Genomic DNA, 22,572 nt, shown 5'->3' with positions numbered 1-22,572 from the left:
GAGGTGGCCCTTTAGCTGAGCGCTTTACCTTCGTAGGCAGCTGTGGTGAGCAGAGCAGGTGAGGCTTGGAGTTCAGCTGGGCTGCCAGCATGGTAGGTCACGGCGAAGGCAGGCAAGCAGATGAGGCACAGAGATTAGCAGGGTGCATGGTCTGTGCAAGTGAGTAAGCAAAGGAGCTAGAGAGCAGATGGGTGTGGCCATGACTCTAGCCATGGCCAAGGTTGGTGAGGTGAGATAGGGTGGGGTGAGCCAGTGGTATGATCAGCCGGTTCTCCGAACTGTGCAAAATCTTAACAACTGGTTCACTCAAACTGGTCCAAATCGGCTGAATCCTACCTCCGCTCCCTGCCCAGGTAAAGGAAACCATTCAGTATAATGCAATCAAAAGTTACAATGAGTTCAAACAAGATCAGCCATCTCTGTTTGTCTGTCTGTCTCTCTCCTGAGGTCATCAGCTCGGACTAAGTGCAAACTAAAAGGACTGAAGTAAATTACCACCAAATGATAATTCTAATTTGATATATAGCAAACATTATTAAAATCACAGATATTATTTTATTTCACTATATTACATTTAATTCATTTTAAATCAACTTTATTTTTTATCCTGGTTTTACCATTTTTCAGGGCAGCAAGTCAATATACCGCTGAAATATTTTTTTTTTAATAAAACAGGTTTTATTGGTTTTAAAGACAAACAAAACATAAGACATCAAAGTATAAAACCTCCTTTCTCAAAAATTACTTATAAGTTTTAACAAGGCAAATAAAGCATTATTTTTTAAGGCATAGTTCCACATTATCACATTTCCATTTAAACACGTATATATCTTTTCCAAATTTCTCATTGTTTCTCCCTTCACTTTTATTCAATTATATTTCTTTCTATCAAGGTTTTGTTAATTCTCAATCAAACATAAACACACAAAATACAAAACATAAAACAAGACATAAAAAGATAAAACCTCCTTAATTATCATTTAAACATGTCTTTTCCAAATTTCTCTCCCTTTAGTTTTATTCTTCCAAGGTTTTATTAATTCACAATCAAAACATAGTTAACCAAAACACAAAACATAAAACATAAAACTTCTTTTGAAAAGTGGCTTAGCCCCGGGTTACATCTTTTTTTTACAGACCTAAATCAAGTTCATGCTCACCTTATATACCATTCATATCTTATTAACCATTCTATATTTTCTATATAACTTCTCCCTTCTTTTCACTTTCTTAATTATATTTTATTTATTTCATCTTATTTCAAAATCATTATGTTTGTATCTTTTGTCCGTTCTTTTCCAATCATCTATTTATCTCTTCTCTTTAGCAAAGAATTTCCCCTGTAATCACTTTTAAGGTGTGACGCCTTTCCCTAAAGTAACACTTAAAATAATACATAATTTCTATCCTGATTCTGCTTAGTACATTCTACATATTGCATTTTTTTAAAAAAGAATAATAAACTTATAATATAGTTAAGTATATAATTTCCATTCTAATTCTAATTAATAGTATAACTAAGCATTAATCATTTTACACATTCTCTTTGATATTTTATTAAATATTGAAATCTATCATTATAAAACATTTTAATATTTTAATATTTTGTTAAATCTTATAATATTCCAATAGACTATTTCAAATGCAAATACTACAATACTATCTTATGTACTCTTGCAGAATCTTTCTTAAATTATACACTGTCCTTTATCCTTTATCTCTAAAAAAGATATCTTGTTTCAGACCGTGGCTTTTTTTTCCCTTTTTCCTCCCTTTCTTCTCCAGTCTGATCTTTTGCCCCCCTCTCCTAACCTCCACCTTTTTAGCTTCCCCTCTCTGTTGTAATTCTCTTTTCAATTGCTTTCTAACATTATACCTTTTTTTTCACCTTTTTTTCTTTTTCTTGGTTGTTTTATTGAATCTTAAATTCTCATTTTTCCTTCCTATTTTCTTTCTTAATCGAACTTTTTGTCCATTAAAAATGGCTTCCTTTTCTTCTTCTTCTTCTCCTTCTCATTCTTCCTTAAGTATTTGCTGGTACGTAGAAACTGCCATTTCTAAAAAGTGGAAGACAGCTCCCAATGAATTCTTGCCATTTTGTTCTCTTTCTTTTAATTTTTCATATTCCATTTTTAGTTGATCCACAGATGATGCCATTGTAAATTTTTAAGAACAACCCAGATGTTTTTAATCTTAAAGTAATTTGCAAATGTCAAAGTTATCAAACAATCCAATTCCTCTTCTTCTCTTTGCAACTTTTCCTCCTGGGGCAAAATCCCAAATATATTTTAAAGCCGTATTACAATTAGTTGTTGGTCTTATAATCTTCAAAGCGTCCCCTCCAACAAGTTTTTAAAGATTTTTTTTTAGTCCTCTCCTTCCCACTTATAACAAAGAGCTTGTTTTTACCTCAAAGCAGCAGGTTTTTCTGTGCTCATTTGCTTTCTCCGTAAGGAAGGGGAGTGAACTTTCCTTCAGCACTTTTGCCGCCCGTAACAAACTTCTTTTGGAAACAAATGTATCAATCCGAAAGTCAGGCTTCCAGGGTGTTTTAAAAGTAACTTAATGTCCCGGTTCAGCCAAGAAAACTTCTCCTTCTGTCTTCCTCCTGCACAGTCTTATCCGGTTGAAGATTCCTTTGTGGCTGCCATTTCTGACAGCCGCTCCACCGCCTCAGGAAAAAGGAGTCTAGCTAGCTGGGGAAAGGGGGTGCGATATCCCCAGACCCCTGCCTGGATCTCCTCTGTCTTCCGCTGCCTCTTCGGGGCAGCGACAACCCCCAAATCCAGTTGGATCGGGGGTACCTCAGCGGCGAGCGCATCAGGGACCCGCAGAGAAGCAGATTCCTGCCGCCGCCGAAGCCTTGCAACCGGAAGTCCATACCGCTGAAAGATTTTTTGTCTAGCTTAATCTGCCACTATATTAGACAAAATGTGTATCTCTGAAACAAAGAGTGAGAAGAATTCCTGGTCTAAATAGTCTTGGTCTGAGGGCTCTATAATCAAACGAGGATTTATAATTGTACAGTTTCATGTTCAAATATCAAATACGTATGAATGTCTAAAATAAAGATAGCATAAAATAGTGAAGTTTCTGAGACTAAGGGATTCATAGCTGCTAAATCTATCCTGCTTTTTCTCTTGTGGGCAGGCAAGAAAAATAAAGATAAATTGTGATTTACAGTTGATTACATTCTCTTACTGAAGCTGGGTTTTTTTTTTCTTGCCTTGCATCTTTTTCAGTTAATGTTATCTTTCCTCAAAAGCAAAGACCATGCCTGTGGAAACTTATTTTACCTACAAATTATGCAGAGAGTGGGAGTAAACATTGCAAGCTGGCACTCTAGGTTTAAAACAGAGAAATGAAAAACACTGAAAAGTTATGGGATTATGTAATATTAAATCAGAATATATTCATTCTGGTCTATATAGTGTACTCTTTTATTTGTAGCAGATACACTGCAAAATGTAATAAGTTGGTACTATTGTTTTATAATGAACTACTGATCTTGTGTTGTTTCAACATGGGTCTATATAAAAAGATCAAGAATGGAACAAATTACATTATTTTATTCATATTTACGTTACGTAGCAATATATACACATTTTTCCTTCAATCAGATTATCATGAAAGTTAACCTTTGTTTCCCTCTTCTAAGTCATCATTCACCTTTTAGTTTTCCAAGAATCTACCAATCAGATAAATTAGTCAAAGCAAACAACACAAGAATCACAGTATGAAGAAATAATCTAGTCATATTATTTAGCCAGCCCTTTGTGAATATAAGCAATCCAGGATATAAAATATTAATCCTGTATTTTTTTCAAGAGACAGAAGATTAAATGATGATGTTTATTTTATTTTGTTAGTGTTAATGTTAATAAAGTTTTCAAAACTTCGTAATAAAAAATTGTTCATCCTTTCCATAAAGAATATAATTGTAAAGAATATAAAGAATATAATTGTAACAATTATTGTATATCCTTATAATGATTATTGTATTATTAAAGAGATACAAATGAAAAAGACCGATTAATATAAAATCTGTTTTTATACCTAGTTTATATCACATTATTTTTAGAACATCATAGACTATTTCTAAATAATTGTTTTTACTGTCCACCATGCTTACGAACAAAAAGTCAAAATTAATTATTTAGCAATAAATTATCTCTGTAATATTTTGGAAGCTGTTTGCCAATAGACATTTGGCATTTAGGGAGCACAGTAGGTGGTTTCAATTCTATGCACATTTGCTTGAAAGCAAGTTTCATTGAATTCAATGAATTCTTACTTCCAAGGAGATATACATAGGATTGTGCTGTATATCTTATAGAACTATAAATAATTTATATATTTTAAATAAATTTTAAACCAACATTTTCTTTGCAATGTGAATATAGATGATATTTTACCAGGTGAATTAAAATATTTTAATTATGTTAAGAATTAAATTGTTATTATGTTTGTTGGGGCAATTGAGCAATTGCCAATGGCACAAGAAAGCATGGCAAATCAATAGGACCTTCAACATTCTTTGTAGTTATTTCAGTGACATAGTACATACACTGTGATAAAGTTATTGAACAGGGATTATTAAATCAGTGACAAATATTAATGATTAACATTTGGGATTTTCAGTAATTGTTACATTGTTAAGCCACCATGATCATCCTTTTTTTTTCTTTTTCTCCTCTCAGGTTTTATATTTCCTGCCTAACAGGAAATGTTTATATTTCCTTCTATATCAGTGGAAGTAATTGTCTGACTCTAGTCTGCTTTGCTCAACTCTACTTCAAGAACTCTGTCCAGTTCTGACCATTGAATTTAAGAAGGACTCAAAGAAACATATAAAAATTCAGAGACTAGAAACAAAAAAGAAGATTGGGGACTAAAACCTAAGCCTTAAGAAATGTAAGCATAAGGAGTGGATATTAGCCTTGAAAAAAGACAACTGAGTTAGGATATGATAGCTTTTTAAAATAACTTCAATAAAACAATGCTTCCTTGATGAAGGGCAAGATCAAATCCAGAGTGCAGGATGTGATATAATAAATAGGTTTAAGTTTTAAGAAGAGAAGTGGGGTGGCATCAGGGGTGGGATTCTACCAGTTCACACCTATTTGCTAGAACCGGTTGTTAACATTCTACGTAGTTCGGAGAACCGGTTGTTAGAAGAAATTACTGGCCTAATCCTGTAAGGAAGGCAGGAAGGAAACATTCTGGTGTTGCTTACAGAAACTGCCTCTCCATTAACTCTTATTACCATTCTTGGCAGGACTAGACTTCCTCTCTCCGGAACTTCCGGAGTTTTTTCCCCCTCCTTTGCTGGTACTTTGCTTATGTGGAGTGACCATTCAAAGTTACAATGGCACTGAAAAAAGTGACTTATGACAATTTTTCACACTTACGACTGTTGCAGCATTCCCCACAGTCATGAGAGGCCAGGCGAGGAAATGCGTGCCTCGATGTGAGTGATATTGAGTTGGTCACACCCAGCCAATAACATGACCACCAAGCCATGTCCACCCAGTCACAGGACCACCAAGCCACGGCCACCACCTAAGCCATGTCCACAGAACTGGTTGTTAAAAATGTGAATCCCACCCCTGGGTGGCATAGAGGTGAAAACGCTTGCTTGCACTTGAAAAGTTGAGAGTTTAATCTTGGGCAGATTACAAATGTTTTCCACTCAGAGTGCAAAGAGAAAATACCTGCTGCAAACTCCACATAGGTATCAGGAAGGGCATCTGGCCAGTAAATGGTCAGCTCCATTTGGTCATCCTGACTCTATCCTGAATAAAGGAATTATAGAATTGTAAAAAAAGTTTCAGAAGGCAGAATCTGATTAAAAATTAGGAGATTTTTTTTTAATAATAACAGCAAGCTACAGTGAGAATAATAATGGAACAGATTATCTGGAGGGTGATGAGATTCCATTCATCATCTATGTTGGAGGAGAAATTAGACAGCCCTCTGTTTCAGATGTTTTAATTTGGATTTTTATATTAAGTGGTTGTTGGACTCAGTGGCCTAATTACCTCTCCACCTATATATTTTTATGACTCTGAGCTTACTATTTTTAATGTTAATAATTAAATGTCTTAGAATTAAAAAGTAAAGGTATTACCTTTCATAAATCCTCCTATAAATCATGCTACTCTACCCCTTACTTGATGTAATATGCTTTTATGCTATAGAAGCATTGGCTAGAAACACATTTAGTTATTTTAGAAAAGGAGGAGGGAAGTTATTCAACCAAGTATGGAGAAGTTACAATCTAGCTTTAGTTATAGAAGAAGTCATGCCTATCACCCACTGCGCTAGAAAAAAAATCATAATTTTTAGCCTAGTTGGTATACATCTCATAAACTGTTGAACTATCAATTCAGATATATTTCCTTACTTAAACAGAGAAACAAAATGACCACAGCAGGCGAAAAATCAATGGCAGCAAAGCAACTTCCTGCCAGTTTCCCCATTGATTTTCCTTATAAGAAACTGGAAAAAAATATCCATCCTTCCTTCCTTCCTCTCTCTCCCTCCCTCCTTTCCTTCCTTTCCTTCCTTTCCCCTCCCTCCTCCTTCCTTCATTACTTCTTTTAACCTCCAGCTCCCTCCTCTTGAAAAAGTGGGTCTATCATAATTGGGCTAGATGGAAGCAAAACAATAGAAGTACACTTTGGTGCAAGTCATCCAGCTTGTTGTACCCCAGAAATGCTAGTCCTAAATAAAACCTTTCACAATTGGAGTTGAGTGCAAACAACATAAACCGAGTCACAAGCCATTGGGCCCTCACCAGAAAAAGAGTTGCTCAATGTATATTCATGTGTATGTCAGTATTTCTATGTGTGCTACTTTCCAAGCAACAGAGCCACTTCCTTTACATCTCCATAGATATTCCCACTGTACTTGATGGATTTGCTTCAACACAGCTCCATGTTTTTATTTGTTTCTTTCATGAGTGCAGCATAGTCAACAGAAAAGTGTACAGTGCCATTGTGTAAAAACAGAACATCTCTGTTCTCTAACATTTAGAGCTAAAGTAAATTCATGATACAACCAAAAGTGTTCAGGAAGCCAAATTGTTGTTTATCTAGTGTAACCATATCATTATTTAGTTAAAATGATCTTATGTATTTTAGAAATACTTAGACTGATAACATTTCAGAGTTTAGGTAGTAAGTGGATCTACTAAAGAGTTGGATAAATGGAAGCTTTAGGGATCTTTCAAGTTAGTAATTGTTTTTATTTATTTATAAAAAGCTTACATTAAAGGAATTGACTTTAGTGTGATAAGATGTTTGAATTTGGATTTGGCTAAGATTCTGAGTTATATCTTGTAATTCCAAATAAATGGTTTCTCCTGCTGACCTTTATATGAGGAGGCAGCAAAATCTGTCATCGCTGTTCAATTTGTTTAACTGCAGACACATGCTCTCTAGAGATTCTAGCACTATATTATCCATTTAACCCTGCCCTGGACACCTGGATGGTTTTCTGAAATGTATGTGAGAAATAGCCTCATATTCTTCATTGAATGCAATAAAACACAGAAGCTGTATTTTCTGCTTGCCACTATAAAGGTAGTTTATAGTGTTATTTAGTATATTTAGGAAATCAATATAGTATATTACTATATTATTCTATAGCATATTACATTTCAGTTAATTATGGTAATAAAAGTATGTTTTACATCAATTTCAATAGCATTATATATAATTGACAGTTTCCCTGCTTTTAGAAATAACCAGGCTTACCAAATATATTAAATATATTTCATTAAAATTGACATTTAATATGTATAATCTTCAAATTATATGCATGTAATAAAAGAAAACCTTTAATATCATTATGGAACACAAAAGTGTCTCTATATCTTCAATTTTGTACAATTTACAAAACAGAATTTTGATTTATTATTTTGATTCCTAAAGGCTGCCATTGATTGCAGAAGTTAATATTTGTATTTAATTAGCTGCTTATAGTCGTCAAAACCTCTTCATGCAATATTATCTTTTAGACTTGTGGATCCCAATGATGCTGGGAGCCACACTGTTGGGAGTGCTCCCTATGATTCATGAAGGTAATAGAAAAGAGGGTTCACTGAGAAGAAAATGTCAACATAATCCAGTGTTCTGAAAAGAAAACCAAATGGCTCGTCACCAATTGCTTAATAACACTGGAAAATGAACCCATCCAGGTCAAAGATATGCTGCTGGGAAAAAACATACTTCTACCCCTATCAAATCATAATATTCTACATGGTTGATAAAAGATTGAAATAACAGTAAATATATTTACTAACATCATAAATTAATTTTATATTTATTTATACATATAATTATAAATGTATTACCATTATAAATAACCATCATTAATTATAAAATATCATCATTAATTAAAATAATTAATTTGGGAGTGAATAACTTTTTAATTTATGTAGCCTACAAGTCCTTTGCCATTATTGCTATCTGCTATGAAACACAACTAATCCAAGAAATAGTTAAACTGGACAAATTTTAAGGAAGCCATATTTTTATTTTTCTATAAAAAAAATCCAGATCTAGGATTGTTTAAGAAAATGAATTACTATAAAATATTACTATGTTTTTAATTTATATTAATGTCTTTTCAGAGAAACTTCTTGGCTTTTAAAGTAAGGTTGTAGTTATTCTTGCTTTCAAGTATTTCTGTTGATTTCTTATTAGTTTTATTGTTTTGTTATATTGTTTATGTTATCCGGTGAGCTTCACAATGAAAAATGAAATAAACAAGATCAAATCAATAAATCTGAATGATGAATAGCCCAAATAATGTTTTTAATTTATAAAAGAAATGAATGAGCACCATCTCATCAGAAATCTCTCCTGTTTGGTTACACTTCCCATTAATTTTTTTTGATGAGTCAACTTTTTTGCAAGAGCAATAATTTACATTTTTTGAATTAAAAATTTACCAGGGAATTTTGGATCACCCCCATGACCCATTTGCTTTGCTTACATCTTCTTTAGATTATGACCTTTTAAAAAAATAAAATGTGTGGCCTGTAAAATATTTTATTGTTTATATAACTGTACTATAAACAGGCTGCATTTGAAAGCACAAATTAATGACATCATGAGTTGCTGCCAGCTGGGGTGAAAATAAATTGTGAGAGAAATATAGGGAGACAGGTAATGGGCACTAGCTTTGCTGCACAACACTTTTCAAACACTGTTGACTGTGTGCCAGTATACTGTATATGGCAATAACTGTCAACAGGATTTACAGTACTTTCACATTTACACAGTGAGACTGAAAGGGTGAAAGAGTTCCATAGTTTTATTTGAAGGTGAGTACCAACTGTTTCCGTACCAATTATTTCCAACTAACTAGGTCACAAGCATAATGCCTATAGTTCAATGTCTGTTGTTAAAACACTTGGGAGAGAGTGGAATCTTGTTTATTGCCAATCCTTGAAGCATCCTTTTACAATCTTTATGGGGATGCTGATTGAGGTAAGTTCGATTAATATAATTCTAACAAGGATAATGTTGTGTCTACTTTGAATTCCATGAATGATGGCTATTTTAAATGGAATCTAGAAGTAGAGCATTGCTTAAAGAGATCAATTTCATCCTTAGATTATCATCACTGCTTAAGTGGACTACATATTCAAATCAAGACTTTCAATCATTTATCATGGAATTTTGAAGAATTATCCGAACTCCATGGAAATAAGGTCTATATTTCCAAACAAAGTTGCTCCATGCTAATGACAATTAAACACAAAAAATACTGCAGAAGGGAACATAGTATTCACAAGGAAAAATAACTAAGGACTGTTATAGATCTGCACAAAATTATAAATGTAGATCTCCATACAATAATCATCATTTAAGTATACTGCATATATAGTACAGAATGAATAGGTCAAAGATTAAAATGATTTCCTATCTTCCTGGAGAGGGGGGGCAGTGGGGAGGGAGAAGGAGAGGGAGAGGGGGGGTCTAATGGTTAAGGCACCAAGCTAGAGACTCTGAGTTCTAGTTCTGCCTTTGCCATGACAGCCTGCTGGTGAACCAGGGGCAATCACTTTCTTTCAACCCAACTCACTTCATAAGGTTGTTGCAGGGAAAATAAAAAGAGGAAGGTGTGTTGGATATATTTGCCACTTCGAGTTATTTATAAAAATAATAAAGATGGGAAATGAATGAATTAATGAATTAATGAGTGAGTGAGTGAGTGAATGAGTGAATGATACATTTTGTATTGTATGGCAATATTACATAAGTTGCATCTTTTATCTATTAAATCTATTTATCTATTAAGTTAAAACTGAACTATTGTCTCTGAATTGCTGCTGTTACCAAGTTCTTGGTTAAGTTTCTGCTATGATTTAACCATTAGATTAAAATATCAAAACATTTTCACTACAATCTATATACTAATTTAAAAGTTGTTTTTGTTCAGTAACATGATATTAAACTTGATGGAAACAGTTTTTCACATTTCACCTTAAGAGGTACATTTTTATTGTAGGTCTTGTAAAATATCTCCCATGGATTATTTAAAATAACTTTAGTTTTACTTTCTCTGTGTTAATTCATGAAGTGTACACTTGACCCTAATAAAGTTCTATATTGAACTGAGCTGTAGAAAAGCTCATGTCTTTTCAAAATCTCTCATTTTCCCATTTTTTTTAAGAGCAGCAATGTTAGCTTTAGTATAAGTTCATAGCAGAGCAGGTAAAAAGCTTTCACTTAGCATAGTGGCACATGGGAAAAGCAGGAAATAAATGGATTCCACTAAAACAAAAGATAATAGGAGTTTTTAAAAGAAGCAACTGAAAAGAAATGGTGACACGGTGACCATAGAATTTAAAAGTGCTGAATTCAGTAACTAGGTATTTTTAATAGCACATGTATCACATCTCTCTTGGTCTGGGACCAGGTGTTTGATTTCTGTAGAGACATGAATGTCTTTTAAATATATATTCCATCATTATACGAAACTGACAGAACCATCCAGTTAATGGCAGGTTTAGATCATGTGAGCTGCTGGATAATTGACAAAAAATATTTCTAGATAATTGAAAAAGAAAGACCCTATTTAGTTAGCATGAACAGAATGGAAAATGGCATTATTATACAGTTTTCAAAAAAAAGTAAAGATATAAAATGCTGGAACTTACAATTGAATGATAAGAATTTACCAAGTTTATGTATCCCTTTTTTATTAAAAAGTATTTCATGAAGTCTTAAAAGACTGGGTAATTTCATCTATTTTGTTGTTAACATTGTTACATTTTTTGTTGTTAAAATTATTTTTGTTTATTTGTAAAATTTATTGGCTGCCCATCTTACCACAATTATTAAAACTCTTGTAGATAATAACTTGTAAATATTAAAACCTACAAAGCAGAAAAGTAATGTATAAATAAATCAATATATGCAGTAAGGTATTTCTTATTGTACCTTTATAATGCTAGGTTTTAGCAGTTGGGATGTTAAGTTTTAATTGGCTGAATTATAAATTATAAACAGAACTTCTTAAGCGTCAGGTTTAATCAGTATCTATATTTGAAATAATTTTGGTTCTCTAATGGAATCAAAATTTATTATGGAAGATAGTTCTTTTTCCTTGCAAAATATGACTACTTCGGAATAATATGTTGAGGTTTTATTATTTCAAAGTGAGCACATTTTTAAAACACTGACTACAATTATTTTGTTGTTAACTCCAGTTATAATATCTAATGGAATTTCTTAATATCCTATCTAGCTTCTAATTGAACACACAGTAACAGACTTTTTATTCTCTTTGGCAGTTCTTGAATTCACAAAAACATTACAAAGTCCTAATAATAATTTTTAATAATGTCCAGTCATATGTAATAATATGATATTATTAAAATATATGTGTTGGTGTATATATGAATGCTTGTTTCAAAAGGGATGGCAAATGTTCAAAAATGCAGAGCAAATATTTAGAATGGATAAATTTTTAGAGAACAGATGTAAGAAAATCTGGCTGACATACAAACATCCTTATTGGCTTAATATAAAATTTATATACAAGACTTCAAAAATCAACAAACAAGAATTGCTCTCAGGTCACTATATCGAATCTATACAGTGGATCCACAGCATCCTTTTTTTTTAAGGCTGTGAACCTCTGAGCTATGTGCCCTGTCATATACTCTCAGAACTGTAGAGATCCTTAGAGTACATCAATATGCTTTGTATGCAAAAGATCTCAAGTTTTATTTACTTTCTCTTCTTAATCAACATACTATAATATGGCTCTTAATCAAAAAAAGATTTCCATTAAATAACATTCAAAAGATTTTAATATAAGTGAAATTGCTCTATCATCAAAGTCAATGTAATCAATTTTAGCCAATTCTTCATTAAAGCTCTTTGATTTTGCTCACACTTTTTATATGGATATCCATGTAAATTAACTGAAAGTGAAATTAAGAGGCCCATTCACCTCTTAATAGCAAAATCATTATAATTCATTAAATATTTTACATAATAAAAATTGTATTTGCCTATAAGTAATATTTATTATTTTCTATTAATTCTGGTAGAAGGATTCATCTTCTCTTTTTATCCCCAGTAAATCTTCACCTAGTCACATGTGGCAGATTTATTTACCTACTTTCATTCTTGTTACACATCCAAATAATACACAGACTGAGTGGAGGTAAAGTTAACATTATGATATCTACAACAGTTCATTGAAAAAGCACTTAAATGGCTATGTGCTACAATCACTGCCCCATTCCCAAATCCAGGAGCAACTAGAAGCAAATAAAAATAATTTTACCCATACAAATAATATTGTCTATATATTGTAATAGTGCTTAACAATTCTATCACGTTTCAGCTTGTCCAATATACATTGCTCAAAAAAATAAAGGGAACACTTAAACAACACAATGTAACTCCAAGTCAATCACACTTCTGTGAAATCAAACTGTCCATCTAAGTAGCAACACTGATTGATAATCAATTTCACATGCTGCTGTGCAAATGGAATAGACAACAGGTGGAAAGCATAGGCAGTTAGCAAGACATCCCCAATAAAGGAGTGGTTCTGCAGGTGGTGACCACAGACCACTTCTCAGTTCCTATGCTTTCTGGCTGATGGTTTGGTCACTTTTGAATGCTGGCAGTGCTTTCACTCTAGTGGTAGCATGAGACGGAGTCTACAACCCACACAAGTGGCTCAGGTAGTGCAGCTCATCCAGGATGGCACATCAATGCGAGCTGTGGCAAAAAGGTTTGCTGTGTCTGTCAGCGTAGTGTCCAGAGAATGGAGGTGCTATCAGGAGACAGGCCAGTACATCAGAAGACATGGAGAAGCCATAGGAGGGCAACAACCCAGCATCAGGACTGCTACCTCCGCCTTTGTGCAAAGAGGGACAGGAGGAGCACTGCCAGAGCCCTGCAAAATGACCTCCAGCGGGCCACAAACGTGCATGTGGCTGCTCAAATGGTCAGAAACAGACTCCATGAGAGTGGTATGAGGGCCCAACATCCACAGGTGGGGGTTGTGCTTACAGCCCAACACCATGCAGGACGTTTGGCATTTGCCAGAGAACACCAAGATTGGCACATTCGCCACTGGCGCCCTGTGCTCTTCACAGATGAAAGCAGGTTCACACTGAGCACATGTGACAGACCTGACAGGGTCTGGAGATGCCGTGGAGAACGTTCTGCTGCCTGCAACATCCTCCAGCATGACCAGTTTGGCAGTGGGTCAGTAATAGTGTGGTGGCATTTCTTTAGGGGGCCGCACAGCCCTCCATGTGCTCGCCAGAGGTAGCCTGACTGCCATTAAGTACCGAGATGAGATCCTCAGACCCCTTGTGAGACCATATGCTGGTGCGGTTGGCCCTGGGTTCCTCCTAATGCAAGACAATGCACAGTCCAGCCTCATGTGGCTGGAGTGTGTCGGCAGTTCCTGCAAGACGAAGGCATTGATGCTATGGACTGGCCCACCCATTCCCCAGACCTGAATCCAATTGAGCACATCTGGGACATCATGTCTCGCTCCATCCACCAATCCCACGATGCACCATAGACTGTCCAGGAGTTGGGGGATGCTTTAGTCCAGGTGTGGGAGGAGATCCCTCAGGAGACCATCCGCCACCTCATCAGGAGCATGCCCAGGCATTGTAGGGAGGTCATACAGGCATGTGGAGGCCACACACACTACTGAGCCTCATTTTGACTTGTTTTCAGGACATTACATCAAAGTTGGATCAGCCTGTAGTGTTTTTTTCCACTTTAATTTTGAGTGTAACTCCAAATCCAGACCTCCCTGGGTTGCTAAATTTGATTTCCATTGATAATTTTTGTGTGATTTTGTTGTCAGCACATTCAACTATGTAATGAACAAAGTATTTAATAAGAATATTTCATTCATTCAGATCTAAGATGTCTTATTTTTGTGTTCCCTTTATTTTTTTGAGCAGTATACATAGCCCAGGAAGTTCTTGAAATAAAAGCCTATGATTATTTTATTTTATTTTACTCTTTCTCTTATGAGAAGCCCAGTAGCTCACCTGCTTGAAAGGAAGTTATAAGTTTGGTCACTGTTTTTTCCAAGTAAGCTGGAAAATTCCAGACATCCTGTTAAAACACTGTATGTCATGGCTGATAAAAGAATTTAATATGACCAAAACTATGGGCAAAATAAAACTCATGACAAAAGAGATAGTGCAGAAAATCTAAAAATCTTGCTGCTCCAGTAAATTTGGTGACCTTACTTAATTGACATGATCCCAGTGAATGGAAATGTTACTCATTCTACAGAAAGCACTATACATATGAACACACACACACTGCATCCCATCAGTCTTAGAATCTACATCAATACTGAAAAGTAACAAAATTCCTATCCATATTTTTTCAATATCAGTTAAGCAAATCCGTAGCAGTTGCATTTAGAATTATGGTAAATAAAAGGTTTTCTGACATCTTATAAACATTTTGAACACTATTTTATTCAGTTCTCTCTTTTATATGCAGTATTTTTAATGACAGTGAGACTAGCTGTTAGTAATCTTTTTCAAAAGTGCATGATGAAAATCTTATGTTGCTAACTGAATTTGTTTTGGCATGCAGTGAATCCAATGCACCTGCAGAGAGAATATTTTCAATAATGGATGACATCTGGTTGAAGACAAAAGTAGAATGTCAGTAGTTCTACTAAAAGGGTATGGCAGTGGTTAGAGCCAATCTAACTGGCAACTGCTCTGAGGTCTCTGAATAAGGATTTGGCAGCATGCTGCTTCTTTAGAAAACAAATTCTTACCACTTCTAAGCTCACAAAGATAACACTGCTTTAAGGGTCCTTATGCTAGAAATTTAGGTTAAAGCATTGAGACACAAGCACGGGGACATAAACATTGAGACTGTAAAATTGATCTTAGGGATAATTTAATTTGCAGGTATATGTTTCAAGAACATAACAGTGATATGTTCACATTGCTAGTTTTAGACTTTCCTATGCATAATATGAACATGAGAGGTCCTCTTCTGACTGCACCTAACATTTTAAAAACAGAGAGAAAAAGAAGAGAAAAACTGATACAGAAGACATGAAAACGGTGCTCCTTTTAAAATCTGTTACCTACCTATAGTAACTGTTTCACTTTGCATTATAATAAGGCAGGGATGGGCTTCAATTTTTTTTAGCAAGGGGCTCTCTACCCTAATGACTGGCTGGCTGGGTGTGGGTAGGTGGGTGTGGGTCGGTGGTCTTGTGACTGGGTGGATGTTGCCAACTTGACATCGCTTCTTTGCCCTAATTACCTAAAAGAAGATATATACCAAAAAGTTTATTATTTCATGCATTTAATACTTAAACAAAAGACTGGGTGAAACCAGGCTTAATAGCAGTGACTGTGAGAGGGATCTTGGAGTCTTAGTGGAGTTTCTGATGAGTTATGTGATACTTACTATTTGGGAATTAATCCCCTCAGAGGCTAGTGGCTATGTTATCTGATTTTTCCAATGGCTCTCCCTGCAAGCGCTGAGTGCATTGTTTATCTAGCTTGCAACACTTTCATGAGGTATGAAATGCTCTTGGCTGAATGCCCAGAAGTTCATTTAAGCCCATTAAATGCTTTTCCTTGCTGTTTTTCTTTCTGAGGTTATGGGGGCTCTCCAAGCCCTGTAGTCTTAGCTAGGGGCTCTCCCGAGCCCTTGAGAGCCCCCAGCAGCCCACCTCTGTAATAAGGTTCAGGCATGGAAAGATGGTGAATGTCAGATAATAGTATTTCCTATAGCTTGTATTTAGAAGAAATGAAAATAAATAAAAAATGAAAGGGGGGCATTAGAATTTTATTCATTGTACTTATTACTATTCAACTCTTGTTGAAAGCTTGTTCTATTTTATTCTAATGCTTAAAATACATAAGAATTGTTTTTAAATTAATGAATTGATTCTTATATTTGAATGTGTTGCATATTTTCTAGTCAGAATATGAAGAAAAGAAAGATAACAGAATGATTTATGTCTGTCTGAGAATATGTATTTAATTACTTAGTACTCAAACTGGAATAAATATAGACAATCCTAAAAATACAAATAGAATTAAACATATTCTAATGCACTGCCATCCTATATGTTTTCTGAATAAATGGCAAAATATGGTGTTTGTGTGTGTGTGTGTGTGCGTGTGTGTATTCACCTGAAATACACACACACACACACAGACAGACAGACATATATATATATATATATATATATATATATATATATATATATATATATATATATATATATATATATATATATATATATATGTGTTTGTGTGTGTGTGTGTGTGTGTGTGTATGTTTTCCTAAGTTTTTGCGGGTACTTACATGTATGGTATTCAGCTTTGTTCAGGTATTTTCTCACGTCACTATAGTTGTGCTTTTAAAGTTGTAGCAACGTTTCGGCAGAATCTCATCTGCCATCATCAGGCTTCTGTATTGTGTTCGTCTGTGAGTCACTTTCACAGCCATTTCTGTTTTAAATTTGGTGCTAGCCTATGCTGTGCCAGAATGGTTTTTTCTTCATCCTGATTGGTTGGGAGTCTTGGTCTGTGTTTATTGGTCTTGGAGTTTGCTGTGTTCTGCTTGATTGGTGTTTCTAATATCTTCTGTCTGTTTTGTGGCTTTTTTTGTCTTGATTGGCTGGCAACATTGTGTTTCCTGTATTGGAGGCTTTTAGTGAGGCTTGGCTCCGAGGAAATGGACGACTATTATTTAATAGGAAGCTAGGTTTCATCTGGGTGTCTGGTTGGGGTGTGTTTGAGCTGAAGGTATCGGGGGGGGGTGTCTGTTTGTGCCCAGGTGTTTGCCTGGCTTGTGGTGTGGAGATTTTTTTGTTTGTGAGTGCAGGCTTCAAATAATTGATAGTCTGGTGGAATCATCTCTTCTATTCATGCTTTCAGGTCTTTTTTCAATCTCTATGGCTTCTCTAATAATTCTGTAGCTGGGGTCTTTTATAGTGGCTAGGGTTTTGGTGCCATTGAAGTCGATGCTATGACCTGTTGCTTTCATGTGTTGGACTAGTGAGGAAGTGTGTTCCAGCTTTTTTACTGCATTTTTGTGTTCATCCAGGCGGGTACTTATTCTTCTATTGGTCTGTCCAATGTATGTGGCGGGGCATGATGCACAGGGGACTTCATATATGCCTTGGTTTTCCAGGTCATTTTATCTTTGGGATTTCTTAGGATGGCTGCTATTTTTCTGTCTGTTTTGAAGGCAGTCTTGATGTGATGCCTGTGTAGTATCTTACTGATTTTGTCTGTAGTACCTCTTATGTAAGGCAGGACAGCTGTTCCATAGGTCTGTTCATCTTCTTGGTCTCCATTATGTCTCAGTGTGTTTTTGTGGATCAAGCCGGTAATTTTGCTTTTGTGGAAGCCGTTAGCTGTCAGTCCTTTAGTCAGGGTGCATAGTTCAGTCTTTATGTGTGTCTTGTCTGCCAGGCGTTTGGTTCTAGCAATTAGTGTTTTGGCCACGGAGTTTATCTGTGCTGGATGGTGATGGGATTGGACATTGAGGTAGTGGTTGGTGTGTGTTTTCTTCTGGTATATGGTGTGTCCTAGTGCGCCATCTGTTTTTTTGTAGATTAGTACATCTAGGAATGGTAGTTGTTTGTTTCCGTTTCCATGGTGAATTTGATTTTGGGGTGTGTGCTGTTTAGGTGTGTTAGGAAATTGTTTAGGTTTTCTTTTCCATGGGGCCCAATCACAAATGTGTCATCGATGTATCTTAACCATAGTTTGGGTTTGTGGGTGGCATTAGCTAAGGCTCTGGATTTGAATTCTTCCATGAACAGGTTTGCAATGACGGGTGACAGTGGTGATCCCATAGGGGCTCCTTCAATTTGCTTGTATCTTTGTCTTTTTTATATGAAATATATGTTGGTTAAGCAGTGTTCTGCTAGTTCCATGAGGTGTTTAGTTGGTTGGTATTTATTTTTGATGATTTCAAGAGTTTCTTTTATCGGGACTTGAGTGAATAGTGAAACCTCATCGAAACTTACAAGCAGATCTTCTTGTTCCACATGTAGATCTTTGATCATTTCCAAGAAGTGGTATGAGTTTTGTACATGTGAAGCTGCTGCTTCAGCATGGGGCTGTAGCTGCTTTGCTAAGTGTTTAGCTAGGTTTTGTAGTGGTGCTCCTCTGGAGCTGACTATGGGTCAGAGGTATGCCTTCTTTGTGTATTTTTGGGAGGCCATATAGTTTGGGGCATCTGGAAGATTTTTCTCTTGGGATGATCGTCTGTTGGATCTCTTTGCTCATGTGGCTGGTTATAATTTTCTTCTTGGTTAATTTTTCCAGATATGTGGTTGGGTCCGTGTTTATGGGTTTGTATGTGGAGTCTTGGAGTAGGTCTGTCAATTTTGTTTCGTAGTCTTTTCTATCCATTACTACTGTGGCATTACCTTTATCTGCTGGAAGTATGATTATGCTGCTGTCGTTTTTTAGGGATTGCAGGGCTTTTAGTTCCTCTTTGTGCAAGTTGCTTCTAGGTGGTTTGCTTGTGCATAGGATGTTAGTAACTTGGTGTCTTATTCTATCAGCTTCATCTGTATTTAGTTTAGTTAGGCTGGATTCTACTCCACATATGATGGATTCCATGGGGATTTTTTTGGGTGCTATAGCATAATTGAATCCTTTGGTTAAGACATCTGTTTCTGTTTTGGTGAGTTCTCTGTTGGAAACGTTATATACTAATTGTTTCAGGTGTTGTTGTGAGTTGTTGGGGGATTTCTTGTCATGTTCTAATTTCTTTAGTTTCTTCAAGAGTTTGTCATTTTTGTAAGTGGTTTCAGTTTCAGCTCTCCCAGTTGTAAGTTGTTTTATCCTGTCCCAAAGTAGAGGGTGGATTTTGCTGCTCAATTCCAGGTGTAGTGTTAGCAAATCTTTGTTTAACTGATCCAATTGGAATCTCTTTCTGTGGAGCTCGTTCCTGAGTAGAGCCATTTCAGTTCTTTTCAGGATACGTTTAGTAGCTGCTGTGCCACATGAAATGTTAATTTGAAGCAGGTTGGTGTTGCATTGTTGTCTCTGCAGCTGTGTAGGAATTTGAGGTCACATAGTATTCCTGCTCTTTTAACTTCCTGGGCACAAACAGATCCCCCCCTGATACCTCCAGCTCAAACACACCCCAACCAGGCACCCAGATGAAACCTAGCTTCCTAATAAATAATAGCTGTCCATTTACTCAGAGCCAAGCCGCACTAAAAGCCTCCAATACAGGAAACACAATGTTGCCAGCCAATCAAGACAAAAAAAGCCACAAAACAGACAGAAGATATTAGAAACACCAATCAAGCAGAACACAGCAAACTCCAAGACCAATAAACACAGACCAAGACTCCCAACCAATCAGGATGAAGAAAAAACCATTCTGGCACAGCAGTAGCCTAGTCCCAAATTTAAAACAGAAACGGCTGTGAAAGTCTGACTCACAGACGAACACAATACAGAAGCCTGATGATGGCAGATGAGATTCTGCCGAAACGGTGCTACAACTTTAAAAGCACAACTATAATGAGGTGGGAAAATACCCGAACAAAGCTGAATACCATATATGTATGTATGTATGTATGTATGTATGTATGTATGTATGTGTGTGTGTGTATGTATGTATGTATGTATGTATGTATGTATATATTTATATCTGTATATATGTATATATATTCAGATGAATGGCTGAATATTTTCAGGTTAATAATTGATAAAATAATAACCAATAGCATGTTTCCTCTGTTGTCCTTCTTCAAATAAAATATCTGTCATTATATGACAAATCTGAAATAAATTTTCTTCTACAACATTCTTGATTTAGAAACACCAGACTGAAAGTCTATCTTTTGAGACGACTAGGGGACTTTATTACCCAACACATCCATGAATATAAAAAAGGCATTTTCATAGATGAGTTTAGGGTTAGTTTTTTTTCTGTTTTTCTCCAGTTACTGCACTTTGTTTCGAGGCCTTGCCAGAAGAAAGCAGTCAGATAGTTTGCAGAGGCAAAGATATTGAGAAAAAGAAGAATTTATTTGACATTATCTCCTTGGCTTTACTCATGGAAAATGACATCAATTACATTTTGTTTTCTATTCAAGACTGGGGAAATGCTGTAACTTCTGACTTGTAGTGTACCATTTCTGAAGTTGATAGTCATTTCTTTTTAATCACCCAATCATCTTGTATATAGCCTTGAACAAAAGTTTAGTTTTGCATTGTGTTTTTTTGCTTGCTTTGGTTTCATGCCTCTGTTATACATTCATGGTCTCTGCCCAAATCTTTTCCTCACCATCTTTGTTCTACTTTTCATAAGTACGCTTTTATTTTTGGGGAACAAGGAGAGTAACATATTCAATGTTTTCAACTATAATTGACATAATTTCCATTGGACATGCTGGATTTCGGTCTCCTCTTATTATTTGCTCAGGTCTGTGTCTTTATTCTATAAATGACCACCAGGCTCCTACACCTAGTTAAATGCCTATTCTGTAAATCTACTTTTGAGTTCTTTATTCTATGGCATCATTTGTCTGGGATCTCCTGAAAATTGGTTTTCCGTGACTCAATCTTTCTATTTGCCTATACAGATAATCTTAATCCTTACCACATCTGCAGTGGTGCAAAGGCAGACTGCCCATACAACAATAAAATAATTTCTTGCATGACATGTTAATCTTAAGTCAAAACTGCTTTTTGCACTTCCTTTACAGAAAGAAGAACTGTTTGCTATATTGTATGGCTGACATTTCAATTCCTGTAATAGTTAGTTGGAATGCCTGGGAACTTTCTTTCATATTGCTACAACTCTGTTAATCAATGCCAGACTTTTCATTTTACAAAGTCCCCTGCATAGATAGGTCACGAAAAATATTTAAATAGTTATTTATAAAGCAAAACATCTATTTGGCTGGCAAAGCTACATTAAGATTAAAAGAAAAGCTGGATAACAAGGCTAAGCTTCTCCTGACATTTTGGCTTTGATGGAAATAACTTGTTTGCAAATTAATTCTAAGGCCTATTAAGATCATTAAAATATTAAGAAGAATAGAAACTTGCATGCAAAAAAATCTTATATGAACTAGCAATTCTGGAGACTTTGTCCAAGCCAGTGAATATTGTCTCACCCAGGAAATAAAAGTAACTGAGAAGATATTCATTAAATTATGCAGAGATGTGCATATGTATGTATGTATGCATGCATGTATGTATGTATGTCAGTTCTCAAGGCAAGGTGTAGAATAAACCTTGTCATTTGCAAAATGTATCAAATCCTGTCATTGTACAAATTGTACACACATTTCTAGTAAAATGTATTTTTATATCAGCCAAGAAAGTATATTTAATTTGGAAATAAAAATATTTTTTGAAACTGTCAAGAAGTTAAAAAATCTGAGCCTAGACAGGAAGCATACTGTTTAAAAAGCTGATAGACATAAACTTTTCACCTGCCCTAGTTAGAGTTTTTCTATAAAACCCCTGCATCAGAAAATCCCTCATATGTTAAACAATCTTCTGTTATTTTTAATGCTTGATCTACTATTTTCTGTTATTTTACAATCTGAAAGTTTGAACCCAGAACCAACTATTCATTTAAAATTGGAAACTTACCTTGGCATGCAAGCTTCAATTCCTTAGCATCTGTAACAGTGATCCTTTTATCTGGCCTATTTTTTTTAAATCGATGATGGCTTCGCCTTTTCTTGGTCTCACCCCAAAGATTTGATCCTCCATGCATGCTTGGAATGTTCAAAATAGCAATTCCTTCCAGAGAAATATTATTCAGATCTATCTGAATTCCATCACACTGCCAAAGAAAAAGGGACAGAGACAGAGATGGAGAGAATCAAAATATGATAAGATAAAATAAAATAAAGAGAAGAAATCAGTTAGGGATTAGAGGATATCAGCATCTTTGTTATTGAAATTATTTTACTAAACATATATTTCCTGTATTAATTTTCTATATCTGCATATTTAGTAAAATAGCAAAGCCTCTAGAATCCTGGGGTGAATCCTGAATAGGGAGGTTCTAT

At 35.3% G+C, this 22,572-nt stretch overlaps 1 protein-coding gene across 3 annotated transcripts in view; it reads right to left on the bottom strand.

Moving 5' to 3' along the window:
- DGKB (diacylglycerol kinase beta) overlaps positions 1 to 22,572 on the bottom strand; it is a 306,279-nt gene that overhangs the window by 60,966 nt on the left and 222,741 nt on the right. For all 3 annotated transcript variants that reach the window (XM_026677800.2, XM_026677801.2, XM_087946837.1), the window contains one exon: positions 22,148 to 22,343. In XM_026677800.2, the coding sequence (XP_026533585.1) occupies positions 22,148 to 22,343 (196 nt within the window). The remainder of the gene's footprint in view (positions 1 to 22,147; positions 22,344 to 22,572) is intronic.

Source organism: Notechis scutatus, chromosome Z, assembly GCF_049901735.1.
Source record: "Notechis scutatus isolate UNSWTSFEM ecotype Mainland chromosome Z, rNotScu1.2, whole genome shotgun sequence".
NCBI classification, from domain to species: domain Eukaryota; kingdom Metazoa; phylum Chordata; class Lepidosauria; order Squamata; family Elapidae; genus Notechis; species Notechis scutatus.
The sequence above is the reverse complement of the archived record's forward strand: the minus strand, read 5'-3'. Positions and strand labels throughout refer to the sequence as shown.